This window comes from Scatophagus argus, chromosome 15, assembly GCF_020382885.2.
Source record: "Scatophagus argus isolate fScaArg1 chromosome 15, fScaArg1.pri, whole genome shotgun sequence".
In the NCBI taxonomy this organism is placed as follows: Eukaryota; Metazoa; Chordata; class Actinopteri; family Scatophagidae; genus Scatophagus; species Scatophagus argus.
Window position 1 is genome coordinate 13,186,282 of NC_058507.1, and position 14,860 is coordinate 13,201,141.

General features: G+C 40.9%; 2 protein-coding genes across 2 annotated transcripts; one reads left to right on the forward strand and one right to left on the reverse strand.

Moving 5' to 3' along the window:
- Positions 1–879: 879 nt before the first annotated feature.
- dlst (dihydrolipoamide S-succinyltransferase) lies at positions 880–7,700 on the forward strand. Its single transcript, XM_046413294.1, has 15 exons — positions 880–1,032; positions 1,989–2,022; positions 2,126–2,165; positions 2,598–2,659; positions 2,772–2,846; positions 2,934–2,989; positions 3,350–3,458; positions 3,562–3,741; positions 3,914–3,999; positions 4,129–4,226; positions 5,729–5,859; positions 6,221–6,294; positions 6,393–6,476; positions 6,663–6,830; positions 7,015–7,700. Exons 1-15 carry the CDS (start codon positions 970–972, stop codon positions 7,147–7,149), a joined length of 1,395 nt encoding a protein of 464 aa, XP_046269250.1. The 5' UTR covers positions 880–969; the 3' UTR covers positions 7,150–7,700.
- On the reverse strand, positions 7,507–14,424 carry rps6kl1 (ribosomal protein S6 kinase-like 1). Its single transcript, XM_046413293.1, has 12 exons — positions 14,319–14,424; positions 13,465–13,581; positions 13,102–13,275; positions 12,624–12,748; positions 12,266–12,358; positions 12,113–12,160; positions 11,042–11,174; positions 9,417–10,871; positions 9,241–9,330; positions 8,974–9,056; positions 8,779–8,874; positions 7,507–8,661 (listed from the first exon to the last, which is right to left on the reverse strand). Exons 3-12 carry the CDS (start codon positions 13,235–13,237, stop codon positions 8,551–8,553), a joined length of 2,370 nt encoding a protein of 789 aa, XP_046269249.1. The 5' UTR covers positions 13,238–13,275; positions 13,465–13,581; positions 14,319–14,424; the 3' UTR covers positions 7,507–8,550.
- Positions 14,425–14,860: the final 436 nt, after the last annotated feature.

Consider the following 14,860-nt stretch of genomic DNA (forward strand, 5'->3'; position numbering starts at 1 on the left):
TCAGCATTGGGTGAACCGCCCCCACCCACCCCAAACACACACGCGCGCGCACACACACACACACACACACACACACACTGTGGCTAAGGATTTATTTATTTATTTATTTTTAATTTACAAGTTAACTATGTTGGGAAGCAGGGGCATTTGCCCTGCTCTGCTCTCATTTTCTCCACTGGTCCTTTCTTCTCTTCTCCAGTGCTTTCTTTGGCTCTCCAGAACATTCTGGCTTACACTGTAATTCTAGAACCAGTATTAATATTGATATCTATTTGGTAAATATATTCATGATTACATTTGCAGTTGCTATTGTTTAATTGATCAATAACTTTATTTGTCTTCAATTTGCCTCAGCTGTGAAACAGTGATAGGATAAAACACAAAGGACACATTAACACAAAGGAGACAGGAGTGAAAACCAGAGTACACAAACTGAAAAAAAATCAATTATGAATAAAAATGTATTCTCTACATTCTTTATGGCATCTCTGTATGTAACAGTCTGTTCAAAGATTAGTTTGGTCAGTTGACAAGCTATTCTATTCTATATTATATTCTGAGGTTATTTTGGTTCCTGTAGACTTATCTTCTATTTCTTATCAGTATCCTTATTCTATTCTATTCTATTTATTCTATTCTCTGATTTTACATTGGTACACCACCTGTAGACTTTTTAATTTTACCTTGTCTCGAGTCTGTTCTATTCCGTTACACTGGCATTTGTAGGGTATCTTGAAAGTGTGTCTCACTGGTAGTTTTTTGTAGAAGTAGTAAGTAGAGAATGTCGGAAAGGGGCGGGGCGGGGCGGTGCGGGGAGGGGACCACATTGAGGACTTCCCGCTACCCCCCTCCACTAGGAGCAAATGGTTTATTCCACTCTACTTCCTCGGTTCTTGTCCGTGCCTATCCTGGTTTGTCGGTGTGAGCAGAGTTTCCCTTCCGCTTACAGGCTGCTGTCATACAGCTACCATGTTATCCCATTCCCGGTGTCTCACCAGGAATTTTTGCCGTTCTCTCTCTGCTATCCGCCAGGTAGGCATCAAGCAAAGAAAATGTTGTCGTTGCCACTCGCCACGGGACTCCTCGGTGTCTTTGGTTTTGGGTGAAGTAGCAGCTTCTGCCCGTTCAGCTCTAGCAGAGCTAGCACTAGCATTAGCCAGCTCGCTGCTGTAGGCCACGGGCAGGCCGTAACATTGCAAGCCAAGGACAGTATGACACTTTCCCCTCATAAGACTTTGCTGCAGTCTGTATTAAAGTTAAATGCAGTACTCTCTGTGTTCGGTTGGGCTCGTCTTTTGACATTATTGTGAAATGTGTTTGACCTAAGCAGAAAATATCTGATCATTTTTCATTTTTAGTTGAGACAAACTTAACCAAAGATATTTATGTACCTAACAAGAATATGTTAGCCATACCAAGCTAAATATACTGTTAGGTAAGCTAGGCTCCTTTAGCAGTCTTACTGAGGTCATACTGAGGTTGTAGTAAACATAATATCAGTATTTATTTACCTTTTTCATTTATAGTATAACTTTCTATAGCTACATTAGAAGCTAATTCAGCGAAGTCGAATGTGAAGTCCTTGTCAGTCTCTAACTGTTAGCGTGTCAGTAAGATTAGCAGTAGATCATTAAGCTTTAATGCAGCTGATCGGTCAGCGGTTCGAAAAACATTTTATGCATTTGCTGGTTCAGTTATCGTGTAAAACCACACAAGCCACCTGTTTGACAGATAATGCCATTGATTATGTCAAAGGTCATACTCTAGCGCGTAGAAGTGACCTTTAACCGACATCCCTGACTTGTCTTCGTTTAAGTTTATGCTGATATTGATTATCAGTGTCGGACATAGTTATTTAACTTATAAAGCTCATATTTTTATGGACATGTTACGCTTGTGAAATCTTGAAAAGTTGTTATTTTTGCACGATCCTAACATTTTTAAAAGTTGTAAACTAAACTCAAATGATTGACTGTACCTTTTCACAGGGGAATAATGTGTTAGCTCGTCGGGCCACGGCAGGTATGTGTGTTTACTCTTCAAACATGAATTCTCAAATCCCAAGCTTTCCTTAGTGCTTCTGCAATAACTTACTAACACATTGCTCATATCTATTTTCCTACAGCTCTGTCGGTTAGCCATTCTATCACTTTGAACAACAATGTGTAAGTACACTAACATAAAAACACCAAACTTCTTGAAGTGACAAGTAACTGTCAGAATTAAACTACACCATTCACATCATAGATCTGATGAATGGGCTGTATATTTGTGTAGAAGCAGGGTTTCTTGCACGACTCGACCTACTCTGGTCAAAAGTCCAGCAATACTTGCAGTATGTGGAAGAACTTAATTGTTAGACCAATGCATTTTAACTTGTGGCAGCCGATGTAGTGTGTGCCATTGCATACAAACAAACCAGATCTTATATATCTTATATATAAATATATGTATATATATATTATATTTATTGCCTTCTTGGTTAAATCTGTTTATTTGTGGGGTGGGCGGCGGGTGGTGTTAATACCTGTCTGATTTTATTTTATTTCTTTTTTTTTTTTTTTTTTTAAATCTTATTATATATTTGTTTTCTTCAGAAAATCGGATCCCCGGTCCAACGTCTTCCAAATCCAGTACTTCAGGACATCTGTAGCCCACAGTAGGTTTGAGTCTGCTTGCATTTCATATCTGCAGTTATTGGAATATGAAGCGCATTCAATGAAGTACGAGTTGAACTAATGCATTTCTCTTCTCTTGTTTTTGTTCTCCAGGAGATGACGTTGTTACAGTTAAGACTCCTGCTTTTGCCGAATCCGTCACAGAGGGGGACGTGAGGTGGGAGAAAGGTAACTCTTTTAATAAAGATACCAGCCGTATCACAAACAAGCTAAAAGGTGATCAAGTCAGATGCTAAAACAGTTTTCTCCTTGCAGCTGTTGGAGACACTGTCATGGAGGATGAGGTGGTGTGTGAAATTGAAACTGATAAGGTAAAACTAAGTATGTCAGACAAATTCCCTTTGTTTATGATTGTTAGTAACTGTTTGCCTACAAAAGTGAAGACTGTCAGGGTGTGTGACACAACATGAATGAAAGAATTGAACCTTAGCATTTTATATTTCTTATTGCTGACTGTTGTGTGAGAGATAAGAAAAGGGGCAAATCATTAATTATTTGTGTATTTATATTTATATAAATATTTCTGTAAATATTTTATTGAAATATTTTTCAATATAAAACTAACAAAATATTGAAGTTTACGCTTGTTAGTTTGGCAATGTTTGAAAACATATGCTATTCAGAATTGTGTTTTGTGTTTTAAACTTATTTTGACTTTTCTCTACTATTAGACATCAGTGCAGGTTCCCTCTCCTGCTGCTGGAGTGATTGAGGAGCTTTTGATCCCTGATGGAGGAAAGGTTGAAGGCGGGACTCCACTCTTTAAGCTTCGAAAAGGAGGTCTTAGATATTGTATTTTCATTGAAAAATGTACAAAAAATAGTGTTAGTCAGATTATTCTCCAAGGTTAGTGTCATCTTAACCATTAATCCTGTGTCTTTAGCTGGTGCTCCCAAAGCTGCAGAAGCTCCAAAAGCCGAGGCCCCGGCTGCTGCAGCCCCCCCACCACCTTCTGCCGCTGCTCCTCCTACTCCACCTCCTCCCACCTCAGCTGTAGGCCCCATTCCCACCACGATGCCCCCTGTGCCACCTGTGCCAACACATGCTATGGACTCTAAACCAGGTTAGTTTTAATGAGCCAGACGGTCTGTGTCATGTGAGAACACTGTTGCTTGACATCTGTGCTCTTGACCTCTAGTTTACATGATTAATCATTGTTCAGCTTTGTAGAGGCAGGGGCTTTCACTAGTTCCACTAAACTGATATCTAACTGCTTCTTGATGTCCTTTTCATAGTTTCCGCCATCAAGCCCGCTGTTGCTCCAGCTGCACCAGCGGCCCAAGCAGAGGGCGGAGCTAAAGGAGCCAGGACAGAAAGCAGGGTAAAGTGCCAAAATCATTGATGAATCTCCGTTGATGGCTTTTAGATTTGTCCATTGGTCTAATAGGGTCTAGTAAGAGTTGGAACATTTTTTCTGTGTCTGATCTTTTTTTTTTCTTTTTTGATATAGGTTAAGATGAACCGCATGAGACTGAGAATTGCCCAGAGATTGAAGGAAGCCCAAAACACCTGCGCTATGTTGACTACGTTTAATGAGGTCGACATGAGGTAGGAAATTCTAAATAAACTGACCTAGATTATTAAGCCCTCAGTGCCATTTAGGTAGTAAATGTGAAATGTGCTCTGCTATATTAACACATATAAATAGAAGCCATTGAGGGAAAAGGTCAGATTTGATGTGTAGAAATCAAAATCTGTTCAGAATACTTAGAAACACGTTAGTAAATGTGAATTCGAATGCAGCATGAATACAGTATACATATTGTATGTTTGTTGTGTTAAAAGCCAAAACAAATCTTGCACAAGTGGTTATAGATTGGAATCTGCCCAACAGAAAAGCTTTTTGAAACCTGATATCCTTTTAAACGCTGGAATGTAAATATTTGGTCGTAATGCCATCTAAAACAAAGATAAGAATGGTTAAAACAGGTTTTATTAATTTACAAGGAAATGTTATTGTCTGCACTTGCCCCCTGTGCTGAAGAGGACACTTTGAGGATTTCTTTTCCCCGCAAATGTGTGGTGTCAGCTTTCGGCTATTCAGGGTTTTCTGTGTATCCTAATTGAATTGACATTGACAGTCTGGAGGAAGACTTCCCAGGCTAGGGCTCATCTGGAGCCGAAGGAGGTAGTCAGAGCAGGAGGCTGGAGCATCTGCAGGGGCCCACAGAGACCTGCGCTCTGAGTGGAAGAGCTGCCTCAACTGATATGGGCTTTTATGACAGCCCAATAAGATTTACAGGCTCTAGAAAGTGAAGATTTTTATCGCTTCTTCTCTCCTTTCTCGGAGAGTCTGTGTCTTGGGAGGGGCTAATTATGTTAGTGGAGAAACCCTAGAGCTTCAACAGGGTTAGAGACAGGAAAACAAACAATTAAAAAGAGAGATACAAGAGAAAAATGAGCAATGGTGAAATGATTATCAGGCCAATTTCAATAGCTTTAATTCATCCCGATCTGTAACAGCTTTCTTTTTAGCCATAAAAAGGCATAGTTTGTTTTTCCTTTAAAATGACACTAGATTTGTATGTTTCATGACATGGTTACAATACTTGAAAAACTATTTTCGTGACGTTTCAAGCAAAAGCCATGGGTCGTCGTGCTTCGGCTCATAAATAGCAGTTTTTTTTAGATGATCTTGAATTTTTGCTCTCTTTCCTGTGCATGCAGCAACAAAGTAGTAACAAACTAATACCTGTCAAGTGCGTGGAAAAGGATTTTAATAATGTATGAAACAAAAGTTGTGTCTGAAACTATATGAGATTTAAGAAGCACGCATTATGGGTCTGCTGAATTTCATTGATTCAGAGTTACAGGCTTGACAGACATCTTGAACATATGATTAATGTTTTTTGTGTTAAATATCATTCTTAGATAATCATTATGAAAAGAATCCTTGTTTTTTTGTGACTGTATAATTGTACACTTATGTCTTTTTATTTTTATAACTCCCATAAAATCCAGTAACCTTCAGGATCCAATCCTGCTTATTTCCTTAATGCCAAGATCCAAGTTGTCAGTTGAGCCTTACATTTTCTTCTATTTTCCTGCAGTAATATCACAGAGATGAGGAAATCTTACAAAGACGCCTTCCTGAAAAAACATAACATCAAGCTGGGCTTCATGTCTGCATTTGTGAAGGCTGCTGCCTATGCTCTGGCTGACCAGCCTGCTGTTAATGCTGGTAAAATTTTAACTTTATAAGACTGTGAAACTTCACTTTATTGTGTCTTTGAATGTCTCGTGTCAAGTTGCTGCAAATGTGAAGAAAGTTTCAGTATAGTCATTGCCAGACCTCAAAACCAGCACTAACTTATTTACTGCCTTTATACCACCCTGACCTATTTAGAAAAACCACAATGAAGCAGGGATGGTCTGCATTGCTGGTTTTCAAATATCTAAAATAGCTTTACATGCCTGTAACAGAAAGTGGTACACGTGAAAAGGAAATTCTTGCATTATTAGCAGTAGTGCAGAGATGATTTCCAATTATTGTATGCATAATTTGTTTATGGACAATATTAATACTTTCTTTGTTTTTTCAGTAATTGATGACACAACAAAAGAGATTGTGTATAGGGACTACGTTGACATCAGTGTGGCTGTGGCCACGCCAAAGGTAAGACAAATGTATTATACTGTAATTCTAAATTAAAGTGCTTCATAGTCCACTTGTCTCTTGTCACAGAAAATTCTGTAATTTGACTTTTCTCTTAGGGTCTGGTGGTTCCTGTAATCCGAAATGTAGAGGGAATGAATTTTGCTGATATTGAGAAGGCCATCAATTTGTTGGGAGAAAAGGTAATAGTTTATATGCCACATAGTGAGACAGAAAGTCGTGTGGTTGTCATAGATGTTTATACTTTTGGGTTATATAAACCTTAACTATAAACACCTGTTTGTTGTGAAAGGTTCTTGAGATGATGTAAAGTAGTAATTATTTATTAGTTTATTTATTATTTATTAGTTATTGATGTTTGTTTGTAGGCCCGTAAGAATGAGCTGGCTGTTGAGGACATGGACGGAGGAACCTTCACAATCAGCAATGGTGGCGTGTTCGGGTCCATGTTTGGTACACCTATAATCAATCCACCACAGTCTGCTATTTTAGGCATGCACGGCATCTTTGACAGGCCAGTTGCAGTTGGTGGCAAGGTTTGTTTCCTCATTATTAAACAGACAACACATTTGTAAAGATCAGATCTATGTCAAATCAAGCTTATTTTATTGTATTTATCAAATCAATTTTAAAAATCAATTTTAAGAGAAAAACTGTCTTTTTTGCCAGTTCTGTGAATTAGAATTAGAATTTGGTCTCAGTTATTTTTCTCTTGTTTAGGTGGAGATCCGTCCCATGATGTATGTTGCCCTGACGTACGACCATCGTCTGATTGATGGAAGAGAGGCCGTCACTTTCCTGCGCAAGATCAAGTCAGTGGTGGAGGACCCCAGGGTGCTGCTCCTTGACATGTGAAACCTTTGGCCCAACCAAACAAACCACCCTACACAGTTTCTGTACTCACCTGATGAACATTACCGTAACTGCAGTTGATGTCTTGTTGTATTGGTTGACTAGAGAAAAAAAAAAGGATTTTTGGAGAACAGTTGGGTAGTGAAATGAACATTTATAAGGCTGGCAGTGATAAAAGGTTTGGAGATGTTGTGAAGAAATGTCTGGCGATTCTGTGCTGCTGGTCTCTAGATCAAAGAAAAAACGCTATTCTATAACTCATGTGCTCCATATGTTGTTTTTTTTACATACAACTTAAACATTTTCAACTTAATGTGAGATGAATGGCAAACAGATAAACTCAATAGTATCATTTGATTATTTTGGTCGAGAGAAGAACAATGAGCACATGTTGGGCCAGAAACCAAGTAACACTATGTTTCGAAATGTCCAAAGTGAAGAAACCCTCTGAATTTATGCCATCTGTTTCACAAAAAATCTTGTTATGCTGTGTTCGAAAGAGTATTTAAGAAGAAGAAAATTTTAAACAATAAAAGCTGCATTACCCAACTGTAGATTTTGTATTTTTTGTTTTGGAGATACTTGTTTTGTTTTTGGTCTTTTGTATTGACACTCTGGGCTGCTAAATTTACGAGAATAGATGCAGAGCATAGATAGCTTGAAAAGTGATCCATCCAAATACAATATAATGCAGAAAAACAGACAACACAAATTCAGTAGTTTAGTCTCAAGTTATAGTTTGCTGATGACCACTTGTCATGCAGCCGTTCAGTGGAAGCATTTACTGTATGTAGGTTGTGGATTATTTGCCAATAAATAATAAGATAAAAATTGCTTCCTAACCTAAATATAAATCCTCCAAAACTGATTGACAGGATGCAATTGAGTAAGCTGAATCCACCCTCCCACCCTCAATGCACAGGACCCAGAGACTCCAACATTCTGATGCCGTTGACAACAAAACACCCACAGAGGTCCCGTGTCCCTTCTGACAGGTCAGGGCGGTGTGGATTCGGCATATTTCGGTGCATTCCACAGATTCTTGATTGGGTAGTATTAAGACAAAGACTCCAACTGTGAGTAAAATGCCTTTGATAAGAAGAAGTAACAATTTATTGCCTAACATTATTTTTTTAACAGCATTTCATGACAGACAGTCCAAACATTTGTAAATGTCATAAGTTAAAATAATATAATAATACCATTTTCTTAACAATAATAATGATCCACTTAATGTTTAATGTTTCCGCTTTTATTTTGTCATTTTTCTTGGGAAGCACAAGATGTGAAGGAAACCAGGATTTAGTGCTGCATCCATTTTGACCACATAAAAATACTTGGATCCTATGTCAACTTCATTTCCAATCCATGAAAGAGGAATCAGAGATTCAGCATCTGCACCTGCTAGCAGCTCAGAGCTTTCCAGGAGACGCCGCTGAAGAAGGGATGGCACTTGATGTCACACACACCTCCACCTCCAGAGCCCAAGCGATAGCCAGCATCAAACTGAAGCAGCTGTGGAGCAGCACAACAGAGAGTGAAGATACTGCAAGATTAAATTACACTCTGTGTGTGTTGCAATCTAATATTTAGAACAGAAGCCTTGTGGGTGTTTCAATCCTCAAATCTGACCTCAGTGAGCAGAGACGCAGCTGCAGTGCTCAGGTGGTCGGGGATGAGCAGCTGGGTGTGGGAGTGGATTCCTGCTGGATGGAGCTGCCACAGTGGCTGGAGGCACAGTGAACAGTGTGTGAGAAACTGTGACCTAGTGACAGAGTTGCAATTAAACTCTGGAAGACTGAAAATGAGTATAGAGACTTGCTTTACCATTCCTGTTAGGAGTTCAAACAACAAGGCCCCAAGACTCCACCAATCACATGCCTCTGTTACCCTGGACACACCACCAATTTCTGTCAAAGTACAATGAGCTGAGTTAAGATTCATTTATGTACAACATTTCTTTATATTCCCCTTGACTGTGCTGTATTTGGTGCATTATTCTGAATAAGGTGGACCAACTGATCTTGCCACTAGGTGGCAGGTTACACCATGGAACAACAAATGGTTTCAATTTACAGTGACGGATATTTTTACCTGGAGCACAATACATCTGTTCCATGGCTTTGGAGCAAATCTCTGACTGAACCTCACTCCACTGGCCAAAAAATGTCAAACACACCTTTCCTGTGAAAATATGAAAGTGATTTATCAGTATGGAAAGTACTACAGTTTTCCAGATGCAAACTTTTACAGCTATTTGGTGAACTCACCGTTGCTGGTGAGCATAACGTTTCTAGGGTTGAGATCTCGACACAGGATGCCTTGCTGATGCAGACTCTCCAGAGCCAGCAGGATCTGAGCCCCCCAGACACGCACCTCTGTCTCGGGAAGCCCCCAGCAGGTCTGCAGGGACTTATCTGTCTGAGAGGTCTTGACAGGGAACCGAGGCAAGTGGCACCAGCCATCCACCTCAATTATCCGGTCTTCTCCCTGCCTCTCAGATTCTTCTGATTTAAGGAAATTATCCATGTCCTCTCTGCTGCTGTGGGTTGGGCCTTCAGAAGGGCCAGAGATGAACCAGCTCACAAATGATCGCTCTTTTGCTGGTACCAGTTTCTCTCTCGGACTCAATTCACAGGCCTCCTCTACACTGTTTCTTGCCTCAGTAGAACTTGTTTTGTCTTTGTACTTCACCCCTGAGAGGGCAACAGGGACCCCTGAAAATGTCCCCCGTTTTCCTGCAGTGCTGTGGCAGAGGGATGCAGGTGAAGGCCAGGAGCTTTGTGAGGTGTTCTTTGTGTCTGTGTGGTCAGAAAATACTGCTCTGTCGGTGCTCCTGATGACTACCATCCCATTTCTTTCATCTGTGGTGGGACTAGTGCTGTCAGGCTTTGAGTCTGTTCCTATATCTGAGTTGTCGCTCAAAGCAGATCCTTGGTGAGAGTCGTTATTATCCCATGATGCCCTGCTGCGAATCTGGGTTTGGCAATGGAGAGGAAGATGCAAAATGGCTGGGGATGAACTCAAACCATTGTTTTCACTGTTTGGTGATCCTGCTTTTATAAACGAGGTCTGATGTGTATGAGGTGCCGTTTGTCCTAGCGTGCTTTGTGAATGACTGTCTGTCACTGCATAGGGGTTTATTTTCTCACAGTTTTGTGCCTGGTCGGCAGCCTTCCAAGCCACTTCAAACTCAGAACTGCACTCTGTCAGTCCCATTCCAGCTTTCTTTTTATGGAATTCTGACATTACATCAAGAGTTAGACTGACACGGGCGCAAGAGAGAGGAAGAGCAAGCTGTTCCTGAGTTTCACTGGAGTGCAAACACAAACTAGGAGCTGGTGGATGGATGCGGGGGTTGGCCTGTGTCCTTGTTGAGCCAGAATACAGAGTTAGCCTATCGAGTTTGGTATATAATGAAGCTCCAGACCGTGTGTTCTGCAGACAACCTGTCTCCTCAATATAGGAGTGGGTTCCACAGCTCTCCAGTCGCTGCTGTGTCTCATCCCATGTAGTGAGGAATTCCGTGTCTGGACTCTCATTGCCTAATTTCTCTGGAATCACTCCTATGCTCCCTCTGCTGTTGTGCTGGTAGTCTGTGCTGATTGTGGGTGAGGTGTAACTGGTCTTCAGCTTGACACTGTGCTGGCCAGAAGGGAAGCATTCTGGGTGTTCCTTGGCCTTCTCATTTCTCAGCTTATGCAGCTTAGAGAAGAGCCTCCCACCTAGGATTGATGTGAACAAACACTAGATCAGACAGTGTAAAACAGGGAACTTTTCACTGATGCTAATGCTATAGTGTAACCTTGCTTACATGCTTATTATTGGAAAGAAAATCCATTCAACATTATTGCAGCAGCACTGAGACCAGAGCAGTTGCTGGTGAGTAACTCACCTTTGATATGCTCTAGATGCAGATACACAGCATCCTCGCTGACATAATATCTTAGCAGCTTAACCATATATGGCACCCCCTGAGGAATGATGGTTGGTTGGTCCCTGCTTTCCCAGCTCGACTTGACCAGACTCTGAAAGAAGACATACATAATGACTGATATTTTTAGGAAGGGGAAAAATAGACATAGTATAATGAAAAAAGTATGCCTTAAGTCAAACATGATTGAACAAAAAAACTAGAATTATCACCTCACATAATATACTGTATTCAGGAACTGATAGAGAGCTTTGTCACATGGTTCACCAGAAGCCCAATATCAGTAAAAGCAATGCACTTGTCCTTGACTACAAGACTTCAAATATGGATGCTGCTGCAAAGAGGCTACAAATCCTAAAATGTGGATGCTTCACACACGTCTTCAACCCGGCAACACAGAAGAACTATACAATCCGCACAGTTTGGTGTCATCAATTCAGTATCTGACCAAATGATAATTAATTGCAGTCATAAGTAGTTCATTTATGGCCAAAACATGTTTTGGAAGATCACAGTGGCTTTAACCTTTGACCACAAAAATCGAACCGTTTCATCCTTGAGTCCAAGTGGCCAAATCTGAAAATATTCCCCATATGCATTTCTGAGATATCATGTTCTCAAGAACGGGTGAGAGGGACAACCCAAAACCATAATGCATCTGGCCACAGTGGTTGCCGGCACCGAGGCATAAACTACTGCCTGGATTGCCCCTTTCAAGATTAGTGCCTGTCTGTTACATTGACCTTCTGGTCACTGAAATTTGAGGTGCACTTGCACAGACTAAAAGGGTGAGAGCTCTCAGGCAGATCAATGCTGGATGATACTCAGGGAGACAGGATGGAGAGAGCTCCCATCGACTGGCCTTCCACACAATACAAGGACTGGCTCGCTGCCAGACGGCAACCTCCAAAACATTTCTGCTGTCCATGGATAGATGTTGGCCAATGGACCTGACTTTAAATGCATTATAATATGAACAATGCCCGATCAATTTTTTCTTCTAGGATTCACCTAAGGGAACAGAATACTCACCTTAACAACAAATGTCTCCTTATTGACCATACTTTGGACAATCAGGACCTTTGGAATGAAAAATAACATCTTCATACAAAAGCAGAATCAACAAAGAGTGTCAATATACAAAACTGATACTGCAACACATGAGTTCACAAAAGTCTGTCTTACCTTATCAGTTACTCCCACCACCTTACACATCTCCAGGTCCTCCACGGGTGAACTCAAGTGTCTGATTGGACGAAATCTCAGACTGCTGTAACCCTGGTGGTGAAAACCACAGGGGATATTAGAAGCAGTACAATGCAGCACATTGCAAGCAAAAAATTGATTTTTTCCACAATATGTAAGATAAATAAGGCTCAACATGGGGAAAACAGGCACTTAGTCTGATGTAAGGAGTAACACAGGTGTTTTCAACACTCAACACTAAAATTCTGTTCACTACTTTCAGAGCAAAGGAATGACATTTTGAAGCGGTCAACAACACTTTCCTTTGAGAAATGATAGTAAAGGATGAATGTCTTACCCCTAAATGAGAGCTTCCTTTCCCGAGGTTGTCCTGCAGATGTGTTATGAAGATTTCCTCAGCTCTTTTCAGATACTGGGTTGTCTTCCTCTTCACTGCCTCACGACGTTCCTTGTTTGGATCCACTGTAAAACAGTTAAGCTCTATCAAACACCAGCAGAAAAAAGGAACTCTGTAGCTGTGTAAATAGAATAAATCTAACGGACAAGTTCCTTTCGTAACTGTAATAAAGGCCAAAGTTTGGTCTTTATTAGGATAAGGATTGCTAACACACTCAGCTACCTATTGACTCTGTGGTGGAAAATGTCTGGCCAACAGGAAAAATTGTCTTTAACCTTTGGTTTGTGACTTCCTGTTTTTATTCTGGTCCACACGGTCCCGTCACATGTCTTGTGCAAACACGCTTCTTCAGATTCTCCATTCAGAGTATGACAGAGCCTTAAATACTTGTGTGAAGGACCAAAGGTTGTCCACTTACACTGAACTCCATTCAGCAGCAAGTCCACCCCATTCTTATAGTAACTGAAAGCTGCCTCATAGTCCTCATTGACCTCGCTGTCCAGTGCCATGCGGATCTGCTTGGCCGCCTCCACAAGGTAATCTCTCTTTGCCATTGCTGACTTGTTTTGGACCCGTCAAGGACCAGAAGGGCCTGAGCATGAGAAGACAGAAATGACTGTTGATTTAGCTGGGTTAAATTTAGCCATGGCAGATAGAGGTGTGACCAAGCTTCTGCATTAAATTAGAAACAGAAACTCTTTAGCTGCTGTAAGTGAATCACAGTGCTGTTGTTCAGTTCTTAAAGAGTATTTAAACCATAACAGTTTAGAGTGGGACTCACCTTTGCTCCCTTGTCCTATCAATAGCAGGACACATCTCTATCCGTTGTCACTGGGCTCAGTCTGTGTCTGCCCCCAGTAACTCCAGGGTTCAGGACTTTGCACCAGAGCATGATGATCTGAGCCAGTAGAAAAGCAAAGAGTTAACCTCCGGACCAGTACAGGAAGTGAGTACAAGGATGTGCATACTATTTCTGATGAATGGAAAGAAGCAAACGTCCACGATGACGGGGGATGACTCAGAGCACTGAGGCAAATTGTTGTATGTCACAGATAAATTACACAGTCATTTATCTATGCAGGATGGTGGAAACTTAAAGATTACACTGGAGAAGGTGCCGACACCCAAATCTTACATTATTATCCTGAATATACAATGTACAACAGCAGTGTTGTCTGTGTATGCTACACTAGATCAACTGACACATTTAACACTAATCACATGAAATAGATTATTTCCAAGAAGCAAATAAATTCTTTGCTAACAAGCTTTTTCAAAATCACTATTATGACTATTTTTATATTATACTAATGTATTGCCAGCCAGGCAGTGTAAGCTAATGTTGGAAAGCCCTCTACTAATTTAAAATATAATGATTCTTTTCTCCATATTCAGCAAATGACTGAAAGACAAACATCACACAGATACACACCCCATTCTGGTTACAGTCATGGAGGCGACATCATTTAAGGAGTGTTATGAAACACACAAAGCCATCTTCAGGCTCCTCCATCATCATCCATCATCTTCTCAACATGCACTTCCATAGCCATTAACATAGCAATCCACCATAGTAAAAGAAATGACCAAATAGCGCACTAAGCAAGCACACATGTTCAAAGACACACTGTGTACCTGATGTGAGACGAGCATGTCCTGGATCCTCCACCCCAGCAGTAGCATCAGCAGCACCAGCAAGCCCGTGTCTTCAGCAGCCTCAACACACTCATCTCAGGAGAAAGGGGAGGAGGAGAGAGCTCGGGCAGGGCTGCCGATTGGCTGAGCATGATGTCACTTTAGGGTACCATTTCACACAAGGCACTATGTCTACGCTCACTTCCCCCCTCTCATCCGACAGATGCTGGCCAGTTTAAAGAGACAGTACTGTTTTTGTGTACAATGACTAAAGGCCATTTTTCATCCCTGACTTTCACTTCCAAAATGAAAATCATGGATGTTTTTGACTTGTAGTGTAGACTATTGACAAATCCCATACAGAAAAAGGCTTAATTTATAAGATTATCATGAATTACAGTATTTCTTTGATGTCATGCATTATGAATGGAAGGGATCACCCTGCCCAGAATCCATAATTTGCTGGCTCTTGGTGCTCAGTACCAGATGGAGCCAGGCTCCAACCACAGCACAAAGGAGAGTCGTTACCCCAAGGGAAGGCC

Coding starts and splice junctions, on each gene's coding strand:
- rps6kl1 (XM_046413293.1), bottom strand. CDS start 13,237: ATGGCAAAGAGAGATTACCTTGTGGAGGCGGCCAAGCAGATCCGCATG. Junction 12,161..12,265: donor TGGTGGGAGTAACTGATAAG/GTAAGACAGACT, acceptor TTCATTCCAAAG/GTCCTGATTGTCCAAAGTAT. Junction 9,057..9,240: donor ACAGATGTATTGTGCTCCAG/GTAAAAATATCC, acceptor GTACTTTGACAG/AAATTGGTGGTGTGTCCAGG.
- dlst (XM_046413294.1), top strand. CDS start 970: ATGTTATCCCATTCCCGGTGTCTCACCAGGAATTTTTGCCGTTCTCTC. Junction 3,459..3,561: donor CTTTAAGCTTCGAAAAGGAG/GTCTTAGATATT, acceptor CTGTGTCTTTAG/CTGGTGCTCCCAAAGCTGCA. Junction 6,295..6,392: donor TGGCTGTGGCCACGCCAAAG/GTAAGACAAATG, acceptor CTTTTCTCTTAG/GGTCTGGTGGTTCCTGTAAT.